Consider the following 17485-nt stretch of genomic DNA (forward strand, 5'->3'; position numbering starts at 1 on the left):
TGCCCCCCTAGTTTGAGGACCACTGCTGTGGAGTGAATGTTTTTCTTTTCGATGTGGTGTTTTCCCAAAGTAATGCTGTGTTTCCTCTCCCTTAAAAAAAAATATTCGGTGGTTATACGAACTCAGTGCTTGTGAGTGGGGAAGGTTTGCTTCTTAGAGGTGCCTGGAGGGTGGTGATTAGTTTTCCCAGATTCCTGGGCAGGGGCTCGAAATGGCTTGGTTTGGTAAAGTTAAGAGGAACCCCTAGATATTGGCCCCAGACGTTATCGCTGCCGATCCCTCCTGGCAGAAGGGTGACAGGAATATAAAAGATAAGGCACAGCAACAAAAAATCAAAACAGGACATCATGGAAAGTAGGCGAAATGTTTCGTTGTGACAATGACTCAGTAGGACATTTCGGAACTCTGCCCCGCCCCGGTTTTTCTCCAAAAGGAAATTCTGGCAAAAGCAATGTGATGTCACGAAGCGTTTTGACTCGGGCTGAAACAGTGGGAAGAGGTTCCCTCGAGGTTTTCCCGCCCAGCTCTATTTCTGACTGTCACGCCCAGGGGAAGCAGGGAGTGTCATGGACCGGGAGAACATCTCTCCTGGCCAGCAGTAAGGGCTTGCCCAGCAACCTACCTCCTGGCAGTTTTGCAAGAAGCTCTGCAGGTCGTGATTGTCCTTCAGCAGAACCAGCACTTCCTTTGATTTAGCCACATTCGTCCTGGCCCTGGAAAGGAGAGAGGGACAAGGAGGCTGATCATTGCTGCAGCAGCTTATCTCGTTTGACACCCACTATCAGACCGCTACCACCGGGGAGACAGCTATCTGCCAGCGGTGGGATTGGACAGCTTAGCTAGCGGCTAGCGTTCCCGGGGGCCCCCTTGCTGATAGGATGCGGTTCAGTTTACCTCTCTTGTATGAGCTGGGCCTTTTCATTAATTTTGTCAGCGTAAATATTCCTGTCCGCTACCAGCTTCTCACCACGTTCCACCGGCTCCGTTATTTTCTCCTTGTTGGCCTCCATGGTGGCCAGGAAATCCTCGTATTTCCGCAGGGTAGCTTCCGATGCTTCCAAGGTGTTCGGGGGCTCCATGTGAGCCAGGGTGTACTCCTGGAGTGGAAGGTGGGGCGGGGGCGGGGGGGAGATGTGATTTAGCAGGGTCTGTAGCACCCACCCTTCCCCCCTCCCCACGCAGCTCCAGCCACGCCTGGGACATGCTGTGTTCCAGGAAGGCCGCTGCATTGACAAGACTAAGACTAGCATGCCTAGAATGCAGGGTGCTGGGCCTAGCCATCTCCAGCCATTCCTTGCTCTAGCATCTGGGTAGGGTGTCCGTGGTGCTCTTGATCCACGTGTAACTCTCCAGGGCATGGCACAGGGCTTTTTGCACTGGCCTGTTGTATGCAAATGGACCAGTAGCATGGGAGCATCTGCCACTGAGCTTTCCTGCCAGGCAAAAGCGGGCTGGGGAAGGCCAAAATCATCCCTGGTGGTGCAGCCTATGGAGTTACCCCAAGGATGGATTCACTGTGTGCCCGAATCACAGCACAGTGCTTACCAGTGTGCTGGGATCTCTGCAGGGGAGGTGATCAGAACGGGCCATGAAATCAAGGGGTCTCTGCTATTGTATCAGTGCAGAAGGGTATTGCCTTGGGACACAGGTGATGCAGCATTCTACCTCGGGTCTTTGTGCCCCAGCGCCATTGTGCCTTGGCACCTCCCAGCCTTTACCGCATTTATCCTCAACCCCCCTCTGTGCCCTAGGGCAGTTATCCCTCTTGTACAGATGGGAATGGGGCACAGAGCAGCTAAGGCCCAGATTGTTAAAGGTACTGAGGTGCTGCTGCACTGAATTTAGACTCCTAAGTGCCTAATTCCCTTTTGAAGATGAGACAGGCTCCTAAATCAGCTGGGCACAATACCTTTAAAGGTCTAAGTCTAAGGGAGGTACCCCAGGCTGCATGGGGAATCTGGGAGAGAACAAAGAATTGAAACCAGGTCTCCCGATCCCCAGACCTGTGTCCTAACCACTGGACCATTCCACCTCACCAGGGCTTACTTGTCTCAGAATCCCCGATTAGCCAAACCAAGTCATCGGGCTCCTCCGTGCAGGGTGTGACTGAACGGGCTGGGCTATGTAGATCTGACGGGCCCTCTGAACTCTGCCAACCAGCTGATGCAGAGAACATTGCTCTCTTGGGGCTCTGTGTAACACAGACAGACCCCGGTCGCTGGGATCAAACCTGGGACCTCTGAAGCTTAGTGCATGAGCCTCTACTGCCTGAGCTAAAAGCCACGTGGCTCTTAGGTAAGGCTGTAGCAGACTCACCAATCTCTGGGTGGGCTCGGTGCCGCTAGAGGGGGACAGAGCACAACGCCCAGCAGGCCTGGGTTACATCAGCAGAGGGGAAGTGATGTTTGATCTTCACAGATCAAGTCTATTAAATATGATGAAACAATTATAAACACCACCTCACTTGGTAGCCTAGTGCAAGGAAGCCCGAGTGGCAATTCAGAAGCAGCAGGGCCTAGTGGCTAGGGACTCGGGAGATTTGGCTTCCACTCCCGGCTCCACCGTCTACCCTTGGGCAAGTCCCATCCTCCTTCTGTGCCTCATTTTCCTCTTCTGTCTATTCAGTGAGCCCTGCAGGGCAGCGGGCTCCCAGTGCACTGAGACAGTGATGCACATCATCATCATCATAACAGACAGATGCAGCCACTTCCCTACCTGATTGCTCAGGATGGCTTCGGCTTGCTTGGCATCCTTGAGGAACTCCTGGAAGCCCAGGCACTGGGCAAGGAACTTCCCCCGGCTGTCCCACATCTTGCACAGGGCGCTCCAGCCCATCTCCATGCCCTGCAGCCGTTGCTGCAGCTGCAGATACTCTGGGTCTGTTTGCCCATGTGTCACCCTTTTGCCCATCTCCTTGATGCTATGGTAGTCACCCTCGTGCCGGTTGATGTCCTCCTTGACGGCGGCGTGCTCCTGCCGGGACTGCTCCGCCTCGGCCAGGGAGCTGGGCACCTCTTCCGAAGCCACGGCCTGCTGCGCCTTGAACAGCCAGACCTGGAAGTCATCCAGGTCTTGCAGGAACTTCTGCAGCTTGCTGGCCTCCCCGAGCGAGGCCTCCTGACTCTGCAGCGTCCTCTGCAGCTCCTGCCAGAGGCCACTGATGGCGGTCAACCGGCTGTAGATGTCGGAGGCCAGGTCAGGGAGCTCCTCGGCCAGCCGCTGGGCCTCCTCCTGCAGCACCCCCAGCCGGGTCTGGATGGCGGCCAAGTCGCGTTCAATGCCGTACAGCTTCCTCTGGATGGCGATCATGCCTGCTAGGTCTCTGCTCATGTCCTGGGTGGATTTGATCACTTTGGTTTTGTCCAAGATCCATTTGCGGGTCTCCTCGCAGTCCACGCAGTAATTGTGCAGGCTCAGCGCCAGGTCCACCGCTTTCCGCCGCTGCCCCACCTTCTCCTGGAAGACGTGCCACCTGCAGAGAACACAGCAGAAGCCCCTGGTTCACGAGTGAGCCCCGCCCTCTGTGAGAGCGCCAAGGAGCAAAGACAGGGAGAGAAGGGATTCAGACGCTCTCTGACTGGAGCAGGCAGTGTCTGCAAACCCAGACTCTGTAGGAACTCGATTCGTACTGGGTGTGCGTTGGCAGTCTTGGCAGGGATGGCACCAGCCCCAGAGACTCCCCAACCCTACTCTGCTGGGCCAGGGCTGTCCCCAAAGTGGGGCAGTGCTGGCTGGGAAGAAAGCATGGCCAGGGATTGCAGGGGTACCCACCCACAGGCTGCTATGAAGCCAGGCCACCCACGCTCCTGATTTGAAAGGGCAACGCCAGACCCTGACAGAGAGTCTGGCAGCCCCTCACCCCATCCCAGCTGGCCATGCCTCCAAGGCCTTCCTGCCCTTCCTCTCAGCCTGTGAGGATCCTGAGCTGGGGGAGTTGAGGGAGAAGACAGGGCTGAAATGGAGAACCCTGAAAAGGGCTGATTTGCAGAGTGGGAGAGTTCAGCCCTGTGTGAAATCACTTCAGTCCCTTCTCAGGTTGGGCTCTCAAAAACAGAGGCATCAAAATCCGGATGGTTGGTTGTCTGCTAATGGCCAGGAAAATGGAGGCGGGGCTCGCTGAGATACACTGTCCTGCCCCAAATCAACTCTGGGTTATTACACATGCCATCCTTCATCTGCATCAGTCACCGGGCTCGGCCCCATGCAAAGCACACGAGATGAAGGTGGCCACTCACACGTTCCTGGAAGGCTAGATGTTTTAGTACCTACGGGAACGGAGTGAGCCACCCCTGCTGGCGTGATGGTGCACGCGAGGTCACACTGCACAGGGAGGCCATTTTTAAGAGCCAGAGGGGGCAGAATGGCACTCCCCCATCCAATACCAGACAAAGCCGCGTCCGGTCTTGTCCCGGTTCCGAAAGGGGGACAAACCTTTCAAAAAGAGGCCTGTTCGGCTTAATACTGGACGAGTTGCCTCTCTAATCGAAATGTGCCAGCACTGGGCGGGTCCTGGTGAGCCAAGTCCCCCTGGAGGACGAGGCATTTGCACTGCAGCAGCTCTGCCGTTGCTCAGACCTGGTTCTGACCTCAGTGAGTTGTGCGGATCAGAGTTTGTGAGCACACAGGAAAATGCCACAAAGTCTGAGCTCATGCAGCTGTTGTATACGCTGGCGCTGAGTGACACAGAAAGGTATTCTGTACTTAATCTAGTGGAGGAAGGTAGAAAAACCAGTGGCTGGTAGTTAAAGCAAGACAGATTCTAATTAGAAATAAGGCACCGATGTTCACCAGGGAGGGTGGTTACTCATGGGAACAAACTCCCAAGGGAAGGGGTGGATTCTCCATCGCTGATGTCTTCATATCCGACCGGAGGCCTTTTAAGAAGACATGTTAGCCAGACACCAGTGACTGGAGTCAATACAGGGGCAACGGGATGAAATTCTCCGGCCTATGCTGTGCAGGAGGTCAGAGCCGGCGATCAAATGGTCACTTCTGGCTCTGAACTCTATGTGCCCATTCCCTGTTTGACCGGGCGGCGTGCTGGGAATCGCGGCCCTTGGGCTGTAAGAGTTCTGCAAGCATAGGTCAGGCTGGGGACAGCTTTCAGAAGTGACTGGGTCCCACTGGCTTCAGCGAGATTGAAGCTCCTAAGTCACTTCTGCAAATGGGGGTTTGAAAATGTTCCCTGACCCCTCTCTTGCCTGGGGCTGGCTTTGTCAGGAACTGGAAACATTTGGATTCTCAAGAAGGGAGATTATTATTTAAAATCAGAAACTCTGTTGGTGTCACATGAGAGCAGCCTCTGAGCGGTGTCTCTCTCTGGTGCTGGGCACTGAGAGCATCATATAAATATAAAGTTTACACATGAGAATGGTCACACTGGATCAGACCAATGGTCCATCTAGCCCAGTACTCTGTCTTCCAACAGTGGCCAATGTCAAATGCTTTAGAGGGAATGAACAGAACAGGTAATGATCAAGTGATCGATCCCCTGTTGCTCTTCCCAGCTTCTGGCAAACAGAGGCTAGGGACACCATCCCTGCCCATCCTGGCTAATAGCCATTGATGGACCTATCCTCTATGAACTTATCTAGTTCTTTTTTGAACCCTGTTATAGTCTTGGCCTTCACAACATCCTCTGGCAAGGAGTTCCACAGGTTGACTGTGCATTGTGTGAAGAAATACTTTTTGTTTGTTTTAAACCTGCTGCCTATTAATTTCATTTGGTGACCCCTAATTCTTGTGTTATGAGAAGGAGTAATTAACTCTTCCTTATTTACTTTTCCCACACCAGTCTCCTCCCTTAGTCGTCTCTTTTCCAAGTTGAAAAATCACAATCTTCTTAATCTCTCCTCATACGGAAGCCGTTCCATACCCCTAATAATTTTTCTTAAATTATTTCAATTTCAATTTTTTCAAAAATAATTGCCCTTTTCTGAACCTTTTCCAATTCCAGTATATCTTTTTTCAGATGGGGTGACCACATCTGCACACAGTGTGATGTTACACCCCATATTCTTCATAGAAATATTGTGATGATATTAATATGGCATAACTAAGATATGTTTTATGCAAAATGAGTCATGGGAGGTATAATTGAAAAGGTTATGATTTTCTGAATGTGTTTATCCAATTTGTATGCATGTATCATTTCTATATCCAAAGTTAGGAATACTGTCTATGTAACCATTACAACTGTGTGGGTATGTGGTTGAGAAACGTGCACCAGACAGTAAGCAATCAGCCTTAATGGGCCATTAGGAAAAGACAATGAGTCTTCAAAGATGTGGATCCCCCAGCTTCCCAGGAGTTCCTTCCTCTGGAACTTGCAAATAAACCTTGTCTCATGGGTGCCCTGACACTGCAAGGTCATGTGATAATGTCACCTGGTACACCTGGACACTGCTGATACTTTTCCTCTGGAAACAAAGGCTTCCTGCCTATTTAAGGCTGGGAAGGAAGGCATTCAGGATTCTCCTCCACTGCCTGCTCAGGAAGGAAGACTGCTAAAAACATCTTGTCATAAATATAAAGGGAAGGGTAAACACCTTCAAATCCCTCCTGGCCAGGGGAAAAACCCTTTCACCTGTAAAGGGTTAAGAAGCTAAGATAACCTCGCTGGCACCTGACCAAAATGACCAATGAGGAGACAAGATACTTTCAAAGCTTGGGGGGGGACAAAGGGTCTCTCTGTCTGTGTGATGTTTTTGCCGGGAACAGAGCAGGAATGCAGGTCAGAACTCCTGTAAAGAGTTAGTAAGCAATCTAGTTAGATATGCATTAGATTCTGTTTTGTTTAAATGGCTGATAAATAAGTTGTGCTGAATGGAATGTATATTCCTGTTTTTGTGTCTTTTGTAACTTAAGGGTTTTGCCTAGAGGGATTCTCTATGTTTTGAATCTGATTACCCTGTAAGGTATTTACCATCCTGATTTTACAGAGGTGATTCTTTTACTTTTTCTTTAATTAAAATTATTCTTTTAAGAACCTGATTGCTTTTCTTTGTTCTTAAGATCCAAGGGTTTGGGTCTGCGTTCACCTATGCAAATTGGTGAGGATTTTTATCAAGCCTTCCCCAGGAAAGGGGGTGCAGTGTTTGAGGGGATATTTTGGGGGGGGAGATGTTTCCAAGTGGGCACTTCCCCTGTTCTTTGTGTAACACTTTGTTGGTGGCAGCTTTTAACCTAAGCTGGTAAAAATAAGCTTAGGGGGTCTTTCATGCAGGTCCCCACATCTGTACCCTAGAGTTCAGAGCAAGGAAGGAACCTTGACACACCTGAAGGGAAAGGCAGGGGTGAGTCCAGGCTGAGAACAGGGATCTAGCCCGTAAAGAGACATAACTGGAACTCTGAGCTGCAGAAACTCTACCAACCTGCCTAAACAACATTTAGGGTGAGAAATTACTATGTGTAACCTGTTTCTTTAGTGTATTAAGCTTACTTGCTCAGTAATCTGCTTTGTTCTGTTTGCTATCCCTTAAAATCACTTAAAATTTACATTTTGTAGTTAATAATAAACTTATTTCTTATTTATAACATAACTCAGTTTGTGCAATTCATATGGAGGGGGAGAAGAAGCTGTGCATATCTCTTTCCACATTGAGGCAAAGGGCAGATTTTTCTATACAGCACAAGCCAATATTATTTTGGGTTTACTCCCCAGAGGGGGTGTGCACATGAGTGCTGGGTAAATCCCCGAGCCGATTCCTCCCACACAGAGCTGATCTCAGTGTCTCTGTGTCCATTGGCAGCTGCGTGTGTCCCTACCTGTGTGTGTGTGCTGGAGAAGGCTTAAGGGCCTGGCACAGCTAGGACAGGGTGAGGAAACCCAGGCTGGTGGAATGGGCGGAACCAGTGGGACCCCAGCACATCAGGTGTCATCACAGATTGGGGGGGTCCAACCCGTCACACACAGTATTCAAGATGTGGGCCCACCATGGATTTATATGGGGTTATATAGCAAGTGATCCATCCACTGGTGTCCAGTCCCACTGACTGGCAGTCAGAGGCTACGGACACTCAGAGCATAAGGTAGCATCCCTGACCACTTTGGCTAATAGCCATTGATGGACCTATCCTCCACGAACTTCTCTCATTCTTTTTTTAACCCTGTTATACTTTTGGCCTTCACAACATCCCCTGGCAAGAGGTTCCACAGGTTGATCGTGTGTTGTGTGAAGAAGTACTTCCTTTTGTTTGTTTTAAACCTGCTGCCTGTTAATTTCATTGGGTGACCTCTAGTTCTTGTGTTACGTGAAGGGGTAAATAACACTTCCTTATTCACTTTCCCCAAACCAGTCATGATTTTATAGACCTCCCTTAGTTGTCTCTTTAACAAAAGTCCCCGTCTTTTTAATCTCTCCTCCTCTGGAAACTGTTCCATACCCCTCATCATTCCCTTCCCCCCTTCTCTGTACCTTTTCCGATTCTAATATATCTTCTTTGGTCCTGGGGATCCTAGCAAAGAGTTAATGCAGCCAGCATCCGGATGGGACGCCCACTGTGGTTTTAGCATGAGCACACACTGAATATGCAGCTCCTGGGGACAGGATCACTGTGAAGCATCCAGACGTCCGTGTCCCAGACAGGCAGGCCCGGGACACAGCTAGTGTGGGTCTTCACGCTGGCAGTACCGCTCTCTGGGCAGCAGAGGGGTGGGGCAATACCTGGCGTTCAGACGCTCCTGGCACTGCCTGATGCGGCCGCTGCGCGGGTGCCCGCTCTCGACGAGGCTGGTGGCTGCGCGGTTGATGCCGTCAATCTGGGAGGCTGGTGTGCTCATCTCCCGATCCAGGATGTCAAACCTGCAATCACACAGGCAGCAATCTGCAGGGCAGCGCCGGGACTGCCCAACTCCGCAGCAGCTGTGCCTAAGGTCCCCTCCCTGGCTGAGCGGGGCACAGGCCCAGGGCACAAGGCATTCTCCGCTGCCTTCCCTCTGGTGCCACACGCACCCTGGGCAAAGTGCCCAGAGCCCTGCACCAGCACCGGCAGATGGAGCAGCAGTGCTAACGCTGACGATGACATGCAAGGTTCGTGAGCAGAGCTGGGGTGGGCTAGGAATGGGGCTGGGGCCGTAGAACATAAAGCAAGGCTCCGTGCCCGCTGCTGAGCACAGAAAGAAGGGAGCCAAGGGGGCTAGGAGCCACACACCCCCTTCCAAACCCTGGGCACTGCCGGAAGGGGCAAAGCATGACGCGCTGGAATAAAGAGAGGCTGCCCCTGAAGGGACCATCTGTGCTTCACAACCAGGTCCTACATGTATCTAGCTAGGTCAGGGTCAGGATTAGGGTCGGGGGGCAGAGGGAGGGGGTCCCTGGCTGTCCCCGATGGTGGTAGCCCAGGTACCTGTGCTGCACTACGTCCAAGTCCTCTAGCGTGTCTGGGATCTCCATCTGCTCCAGCCACTTCTCCTTCTCACTCATCCAGAGCTCGCAGGCGTCCGTCTCGCTGAAGATCGTGTAGAGGTCCAGGGCATCCTGCAGCTTCTGCCTGCGCAGCTCAGCCAGGGACACCACCTCGGCGTAGAGGGCCTGGATGGCCTGCAGCCGGTTTTGGAACTCCGGTGCGCCCCGCAGCTCGGCCGGGAAGCTCTGGGCCTGCTGGCTCAGGCTGTCCATCACTCTCTTGTTGTCCGCCACCTCGTCCAGGAGGTCTCGGTGCTTTCTGACCAGGGCTTGCGTGGAGGACTCATCGTGGCCCACCTCGTCGCTGGACACCAGGCGATGGGCATCCTGCAGCCAGGCCTTCAGGTCGTCCGCGTCCACCTGGAACTGGAAGAAGCTCTCGGCATCCTGCAGGTTCTTCTTGCGGAACGAGGCCAGCTCCTGGAGCTGCGCCCACAGCGCCTTCACCTCCTCCGTCCTGCCTTGGATCCTGGAGGAGCCGAAGTGCTTCTGGGCCACCATGTCTCCCCCATCCTGGATGGTCTGATGCAGGCGGGTGCCTAGGCCCTGCAGCTCGTCCTCAAAGGCCTTGTGTTTCCGCTGCAGGATGAGGAGGCTGGTCAGGTCTTTCCCGTAATCCAAGGAGGAATAGATTTGCTCCTTCTCTTTGATCCAGCTCTCCGCCTCGTCCAGCTCCCAGAAGAACTTCCACAGGCGCTTGGACTGCTCCAGGCGAGCCTTCCTCTCGGCGGCCATCGCCAGCAGCTCCTGGTGGCACAGCTGCAGGTGGCTGACGCGGTTCCGGATCACCTGGGGGTCGCACGGCCGATAGCCTGCGCGGGGGAGGGGACAGAATTGCAGGCAGCTTTAAAGAATGAAAATCCATCACCGAGGAGGCCTCTTCTCTAGATCTCAACAGCCATCCCGTCCCTCCTGCCGCCCGGGCGGGGCAGAGCTCTCTCGAGGTAAGGCACAGACAGCCGCTTCTCCCTACCAATTGTCATCCCCATGTCACAGCGGGGGCCAGAGAGACTAAGGCTGTGACTACACAGCAGCGGGGAGGGGCCATTCCCAGCGCTGGGAGAGGTACTTGTGGTGACCCGTGCCTGCCCTACCCATAGCGGGGGGCCAGGGTGGTGGAGTGGTGGCAGCCGGCTTCAGCAGTGTTACTGACCATGCTCAGTCTGTGTGAGCATGCTCAGTACAAGCCAAGCAGCAAATCTGGGGGGGAGACCCTGCCTGCCTCCCCCACCCCGCATCCGCTCCAAGCCACACTGCTGTTTTTAGGTGCTAGCTTGAGCAAAATTGGCGTGATGACGGCCACCCCCCCCGGCAGGGCCAGCGCGCCCTGACGGTCACCCCCCCCAGCTTGCCCACAGGGCTAGCGCACCCTGATGGCTGGCCTCCTGCAGGGCTAGGGTGCCGATAGCCTCCACCTGCAGGGCCAGTGCACTGACGGAGTTGGGAATCCCACCTCCCAGCTACAGTGTAGACACACCCTAAGTGCCGTGCTGACATCATGCAGCCCGCGGCAAAGCCAGGTGCTGAACCCAGTCTCCCTAGTTCCAGGCCCTCTCCCATTCGCCGTGCTCCCTCTGGCCAAGCGAGTTTTCGATGCACTGGCCTGCCCTGGGGAAGTAAGAACACAGCCGGCTTTCGGCCCTGGGACCTGCACCTCCTCACCAGAGACAAAAGCCGAGGCACCCAGGGAAAGGCAGAACAAGCCGAGGGCTGGCATGGGGCAGGATTGAGGAGAAGTGAGAGTGTGATGACAGGCCCGCAGAGGGGTCCCTTTGATGGGCTCTCTCCCAGCCTCGCCCTCCGCAGCCGGTCCCACAGGCATGAGATGCGTCGCTCACCGCTTCCACCTACCGTCGCCGTTGGCAAACGCAAGGGCCGCTGCGCTCACGGCGTGCACCTTCTCCGCCTGGAGAGCCATGTCAGCTTCCAGCAGCTTGTGCTTCTGCAGCAGGTCCTCCGCTTCCAGTAGGTGCTTGCCGAACTCGGGCGACAAGAGCCGCGCCTACGCAGAGCAAGGCGAGAGGGCAGGGCTAATCATTTACCCTGGTTTTGATGACACAAAAGAGAAGCTACGTTTCCTTTCCCCGGCCCTCGCCTGCAGCATGCTGTGCCCATGCCACGGGGCCTGCTTGGCTGTTGTGGTTCCCAGACCCCTGCTCTAGAGACTTGGGTTCTGCTCCCTGTTCTTTCACTGACTTGCTGTGTGCCCTTGGGCACTGAACCCCCGGATGCTTCAGTTTCCCCCAAGGGGGCGATAATAGTCCTGCCCCTAGCTCATAAGGTGCTGGGGATGAGGAGTTTGGGGTGCGGGAGGGGGCTCAGAGCTAGGGCAGAGGGTTAGAGTGTGAGGAGATGAGGGCTCTGGCTGGGGGTGCGGGCTCTGGGGTGGGGCCGGGAATCAGCAGTTTGGGGTGCACGCTGCCCCGGAGCTGCAGTGGGAAGAGAGGACTCCCCCGCAGCCTTCTCTAGCCGCAGCAGCTTGGGGCCGGGTGAGAGGCATCTCTCCCTGGCAGCAGCAGCTCCGTCGCGCAGCTTACAAGGAACTTAGGCCGCCGGCCGCCATGGGTAGCAGGCTCCACTCCCACCCTTGGCGTTGCTCAGCCCCCCGGCCTCACCTTCATCTCGTCCATCCATTTGATGCCGTGCAGCATGTCCTGGAAGAGCTGCTGCAGCGTCAGGTTCATCTCGAGCCGCTGGCGCCGGGCGTGGAGCAGCTCCAGCAGGTAGTCCCACAGCCGCAGGATGTTGTCCTTCCGGGCCTTGATGCGCTTGATGTCGTGGTAGTTCTCCGCCTCCAGCTCCCGGGCCACCTCCTCGATGGCCTGCACCCGCTCCTTGTAGGCTGCCGTGTCCGTCTCGATGGCCTCGTGCTTCTTCTTGGCAGCCTCCACCGCTGGCAGGTCGCAGCCGAAATTATCCTGTCCAGAAACAGCCCTGGTCAGACACAGCCCCCCCTTGCAGCCGTGCCACAGAGAGCGGGGCGTGGGCTTCCCAACGCCATTAATGGGAACGGAGTCTCCAAACCCCACCGGTCGGGAGTCCAGCTGCCTGCACCTCTATCCAGCAGGAGCGTGAACAGGCCCCAAACGTGCCTCCAGGCCCCATCCTTGCCCTTACGTATCCGTGTGCAGCGCAGAGAGCAAGGGGCCCGTGCTCCAAGGGGGAGTGGGGTCTGGGTGGGACCCACGGGGGAGGATGTGTTACCTGCACAGCTGGGCAGACAACGGACTTCTCCTTTTGCCAGCAATTCTGAAAACTCGGCCAGGCGTGGGGGAGGGAATTGTTTTAGGCTGCTCCGAAAATTATGTTTTTTCTCAACGCTTCGTTTCGATTTGGACTATTTTTAAACATGGTTTTATTGTTTTTAAATATACATTTAAGAAAATATGAAGACCAAAGGTCGTTTAGAATCAGAAAATCAAAAAGTTTCAATTCTTCCAGATTTTTTTTTAAATGTGTCGAGAATGTGGCGTTTCCACCCGCCAAATCTGCATTTTTCTCCCAAAAAAATGTACAAAATAATTGTACAAAATACAAATTTGTACAATTTTTGTACAAAAATACAAAATAATTGTACAAAATAATTGCCTGGCTCCAGATCCAGGTCCCTCCCCGGGCTGGATCCACCGAGGAGATGAGCTGTTCCAGCCCAGTTACAGACCTTTAGCTCCCACAGTAGCTGCGCTTGCGGTTCGTTTCGGAGGACCCTGGGTCAGTCCCGGCTGGGACATGCGCAGCAGCAGCTGGAGCCAGCCCTTAGTGGAGCCGGGCACTGCTCGCAGGACAAAGGGTGGAGGCAGGGTCGTGAGGAGAAGTGGGGTAAAGCGACGCTCTGCTTGGAAGAGCAGCTCTGCACAGACGGCCTCCGGAGCTCTGTGCTCACTGCTACGCAGTCGCTGCAGGTCACAGCACACCCCCTCCCCACCTTCCCCCGCAGGGTGCTGCGAATCAGCAAAACCCCACCGCCTTCAGAGTACGGCAGCCGCAGGTCTGGCCCACTGTGTAGGGCTGCCAACTGTCTAATGGCACAAACCCAAACACCCTTGCCCTGCCCCTGCCCCGCCCCTTCCTCAGGGCCCCACCCATGCCACGCCCCTTCTCTGAGGCCCCACTCCTGCTCACTCCAGCCCCCCCATCCCTCCCTTGCTCACTCTTCCCCACCCTCACTCTCTTTCACCAGGCTGAGGCAGGGGGTTGAGGTGCGGGAGGGGGGTGCGGGCTCTGGGCTGGGGCCAAGGGATTTGGAGTGTAGGAGTTGGCTCCGGGTTGAGCCTGGGGCAGGGGGTTGGGGTGCAGGACGGGGTGCAGGCTCTGGGAGGGAGTTTGGGTGCAGGAGGGGGTGAGGGATCAGGGTCTGGGAGGGAGTTTGGTGTGGGAGGGGGCTACAGGCTGAGTTTGGAGTGCAGGAGGGGGTGCAGGGTCAGGCTCTGGCAGGGATTTTGGGTGAGGGGTGCAGGCTCTGGGCTGGGGCAGGGGGTTGGGGTGTGGGAGGAGGTGAGGGGGGCGGCACTTACCTTGGGCGGTTCCTGAAAACGACTGGCACATCCCTCTGGCAGCGGCTCCTAGTGGCAGGACCAGGGAGTCTCTGTGCGCCACCCCTGCCCGCAGGCACCACCCCCCGCAGCTCCCATTGGCAGCAATTCCCAGTCAGTGGAAGCTGTGGAGTTGGTGCTTGGGGCGGGGGCAGTGCGCAGAGACCCCCTCCCCCTCAGGCCGCAGGGTTGGTGCTGGCTGCTTCCGGGAGTGCCACGGGGCCAGGGAGGGCAGGGAGCCTGCCTTCGTCCCACTGTGCTGCCGGACTGTTAGTGCCCAAAATCTCCCAGTCTGGCTGCAGTAGCCTCTGGGAGACAGGGCCTGATTCTGGGAGACTCCCGGTGAAACTGGGAGGGTTGGCATGCTGTGTCTCCCCACCCACAGCCCGCGCCCCATACCTGGGCCAGCAGGCGCTGGTTTTCGCTCAGCCACGTCTCCCGCATGGCCGCCTTGCGGTCGAAGCGCCTGGCCAGCTGTTCCAGCTTCTCCTGCCGAATAAGCTCGTTCCTCAGGGCCAGCTCCCGCTCGTGCTCCGCCTTCTCCAGCCATTCCCAGGCCTGCCCAGAGGCATCACAGGAAAGAGTGAGGTGCCACCAGGCATGCGAAACCAGCTGGCAGGCCCAGAAAGGGCTAATAAGGGTCCCTACAGACAGCCCATTGCAGCACCAGCCAGAAAGCGTTCTGCTCCCCTGCTGGCTGTCTCCCCCAATGGCCTTTGGCCCCACGGGCCTCTTGCTGCTTCAGCAAAGTGCCGGCCGGCCCCGGGGGGTGAGATCTCCCCTCCCTTGTAGCCGCACTGAAATCTATACTGTATCTCTGTATTTACATGGGAAACGATCGCTGAGCCCTAAGGAAATCCAGGGAAGCACACGCGTAATGTTAAGCGCCTGTTTAAGTCCCCCTGGCTTCAATGTGAGCTTGCAGCGTGCGTCCTGAGCAGGGGGCTAAGTGCTCTGCTGCATGCAATGCCAACTGGCCCTTCCCCTTGGGTGTATGGCGACAACCGGGGGCAATGGGCGAGCTGCAAAACGGGCATCCAAAGCGGAGTATAGCCAAAGAGTGTGGTCAGCAAGTGAGGACAACGTGGGGGGGAGGCCCCCCACCCATTCTGGACTGCATCTCAGGACCTGTCTACGCTGCAATCAGAACTCACGTGTAGCTTGGATCTAGCTAGCTTGGGTGCAGACAGCAGGGAAGCAGCATGGGCTGTGTGTCCCCACCCAGGCCAACCTATACTGCCACTCCTCTGCTGCTATTTGCTAGATCAAAGCTGGCTGGGTACATAGGTGCCAACTTCTCCTGGCACCGGTGGGTGCTCGACCCTCCTGGCTCCGGCCCTGCCCCAGCTCCATCCTGCCCCACCCCCATTCCTACTCCTTCCCCAAAGTCCCTGCCCCAACTCCGCCCCCTCCCTGCCCCTATTTGACTCCTTCCCCAAATCCCCACCCCTGTCCCGCCTCCTCCCCTGAGTGCGCTGCGTTCCTGCTCCTCCCCCTCCCTCCCACAGCTTGTTACACTGCGAAACAGCTGTTTTGCGGTGGCAAGTGGTGGGAGGAGAAGCAGGGACGTGGCGCTTAGGGGAGAGGCGGAGGCAGAGGTGAGGTGAGCTGGGGTGTTGGGGCGGGCCCGGGAGCTTGGCTGCCGGTGAGTGCAGAGCACCCACCAATTTTTCCCCATGGGTGTTCCAGCTCTGGAGCAGCCACGGAGTCGGCGCCTATGGCTGGAGAACGTCACCACGAGGTGCAGTCACTCCTCTGATTGCAGTGCAGCCGTCCCTGAAGTGACCACGAACCCCCACCCTAAACCCCCGATGCTGGTGGGAAGCAGGAGTGCCAGGTACCCGGTTGATGTCGGACACGAGTCTCCCTTCATGAGGGGTGTACGCTTTCTGATTGTTAGCTCGCATCCGGGACTGGATGGTGAAGAGCAGAACCTCGAGATTCCCCTTCTCCTGGAACCTGCGTGGTGAAAGGGAGAGATTATAGACAACGGGCGGACCGAGCCAGTCCCTTTCATGCCATCACTGAGGGACAGCATGTTCCAAATTCATGCCCCTGGCAGCTCAGTCCCCACAGCGCTTATGGCATCTGGTGTCAGTAACAGGCGGGCTGATCAGGGCTCAGGGCCAGGCAAGCCAGAAGGCAGACCATCTGGGTGATTATGGGGTGAACTTACATGTGTTTCCACAGGAGATAGATAATGTACCACTGTGTGAGGCATTGGTAGGGCCTCCTCTGGAATAGTGTGACCAGTTCTGGTCACCCAGACTCAAGAAAGATGAATGCAAACTGGATCAGGTGCAGAGAAGAGGTGGTAACTCCTGGAGTGGAGACTCAAGCCCAGCCAGCCCCACAGCACAGGAGCTGCAGGAGCCATCACTGTGGGGTGAGTGCGGGCAAGACCCAAACCCTGACACCCCTGGAGGGCAGGATGTGACCAAAACCACCCCACAGCCTCCACCCCCAGACTATTTTACTGGGTCATGACAGGCCATAAACAGTTACAAACAGATCCTGAGCCCATAAAGGTTGAGAACCACTGCTTTGGACTTCGTTTCAGTAAAGAATCATTATTAAGAGGGGCAGCATGGTCTAGTGGGCAGAGCACTGGCATGGGAGTCAAGTAGAGCTGGGTTTGATTCCCAGCTCTGCCACCAACCTGTGCTGCAACCTTGTGGGGGTCATGGTCACTCAGTGCCTCAGTTTCCCCACCTGGACCATGCAGATAAGGCTACCTCCTTTGTACAGCTCATTGAGCGGGATGGATGAAGAACACTTTAAAGACAGCAGTGACGGCAAGTACAGCAGAGCTGGCTGCGTAACCCAGGAGCTGCTTACTTGGGGGGCTTTTCCACGGTGCGGTAGGTGCTGAAACACTGCAGCTGCTGCTGCACCCCCATCAGGGAGTTGGCAAACTTGCGGCTGTTGAGAACGGTGATGGTTTGCTCGATCCAGGTTAGTAAGTCAGAGGCCAGCCCTCCGTACCTCTCAATCATCCTCTCCGTCTCCATCAAGTGGTCCATCACCTTCGAAAAGCAGAGGAGAACAATGAACACTGGCAGCGTCTGTGCTCCTGCATGAAGGGACCCTCTCTGGGTGCATGTGCCCAGGGAGGGTACACAGGGGAGCCACCGGGCCATGCTGCTACCGCTGGCCCCCCAACATCCCAGGCCAGAGCCCTGACCACCAGGCTGTGCTGGGCCAGGGCTGGGCCCCCCACATCGCAGGCCAGAGCCCTGACCACCAGGCTGTGCTGGGCCAGGGCTGGGCCCCCCACATCGCAGGCCAGAGCCCTGACCACCAGGCTGTGCTGGGCCAGGGCTGGGCCCCCCACATCGCAGGCCAGAGCCCTGACCACCAGGCTGTGCTGGGCCAGGGCTGGGCCCCCCACATCGCAGGCCAGAGCCCTGACCACCAGGGCCTGCTGGGCTGGGCTGGGGCTGTCTCTCTCTCTCTCTCTTTCTCGCTCCCTTTCGTTTTCTCGTGGCCCTTGCCGAAGGGGCTAGCTGTTGTGCTGCTGTAGAATATAAACAAATGCCGAAACTG

General features: G+C 55.9%; 1 protein-coding gene across 1 annotated transcript in view; it reads right to left on the reverse strand.

The window, feature by feature from the left end:
• SPTB (spectrin beta, erythrocytic) overlaps positions 1-17485 on the reverse strand; it is a 135139-nt gene that overhangs the window by 53556 nt on the left and 64098 nt on the right. Inside the window, exons 9-18 of the mRNA XM_084632316.1 lie at positions 16778-16965; positions 15781-15898; positions 14339-14497; positions 12023-12325; positions 11259-11409; positions 9349-10219; positions 8667-8804; positions 2716-3472; positions 895-1097; positions 623-713 (exon numbers count right to left, since the gene is read on the reverse strand). Coding sequence (XP_084488442.1) covers positions 623-713; positions 895-1097; positions 2716-3472; positions 8667-8804; positions 9349-10219; positions 11259-11409; positions 12023-12325; positions 14339-14497; positions 15781-15898; positions 16778-16965 — 2979 coding nt within the window. The remainder of the gene's footprint in view (positions 1-622; positions 714-894; positions 1098-2715; positions 3473-8666; positions 8805-9348; positions 10220-11258; positions 11410-12022; positions 12326-14338; positions 14498-15780; positions 15899-16777; positions 16966-17485) is intronic.

This window comes from Lepidochelys olivacea (genome assembly GCF_965140295.1).
Source record: "Lepidochelys olivacea isolate rLepOli2 genome assembly, chromosome: 6".
Lineage (NCBI taxonomy): Eukaryota > Metazoa > Chordata > Testudines > Cheloniidae > Lepidochelys > Lepidochelys olivacea.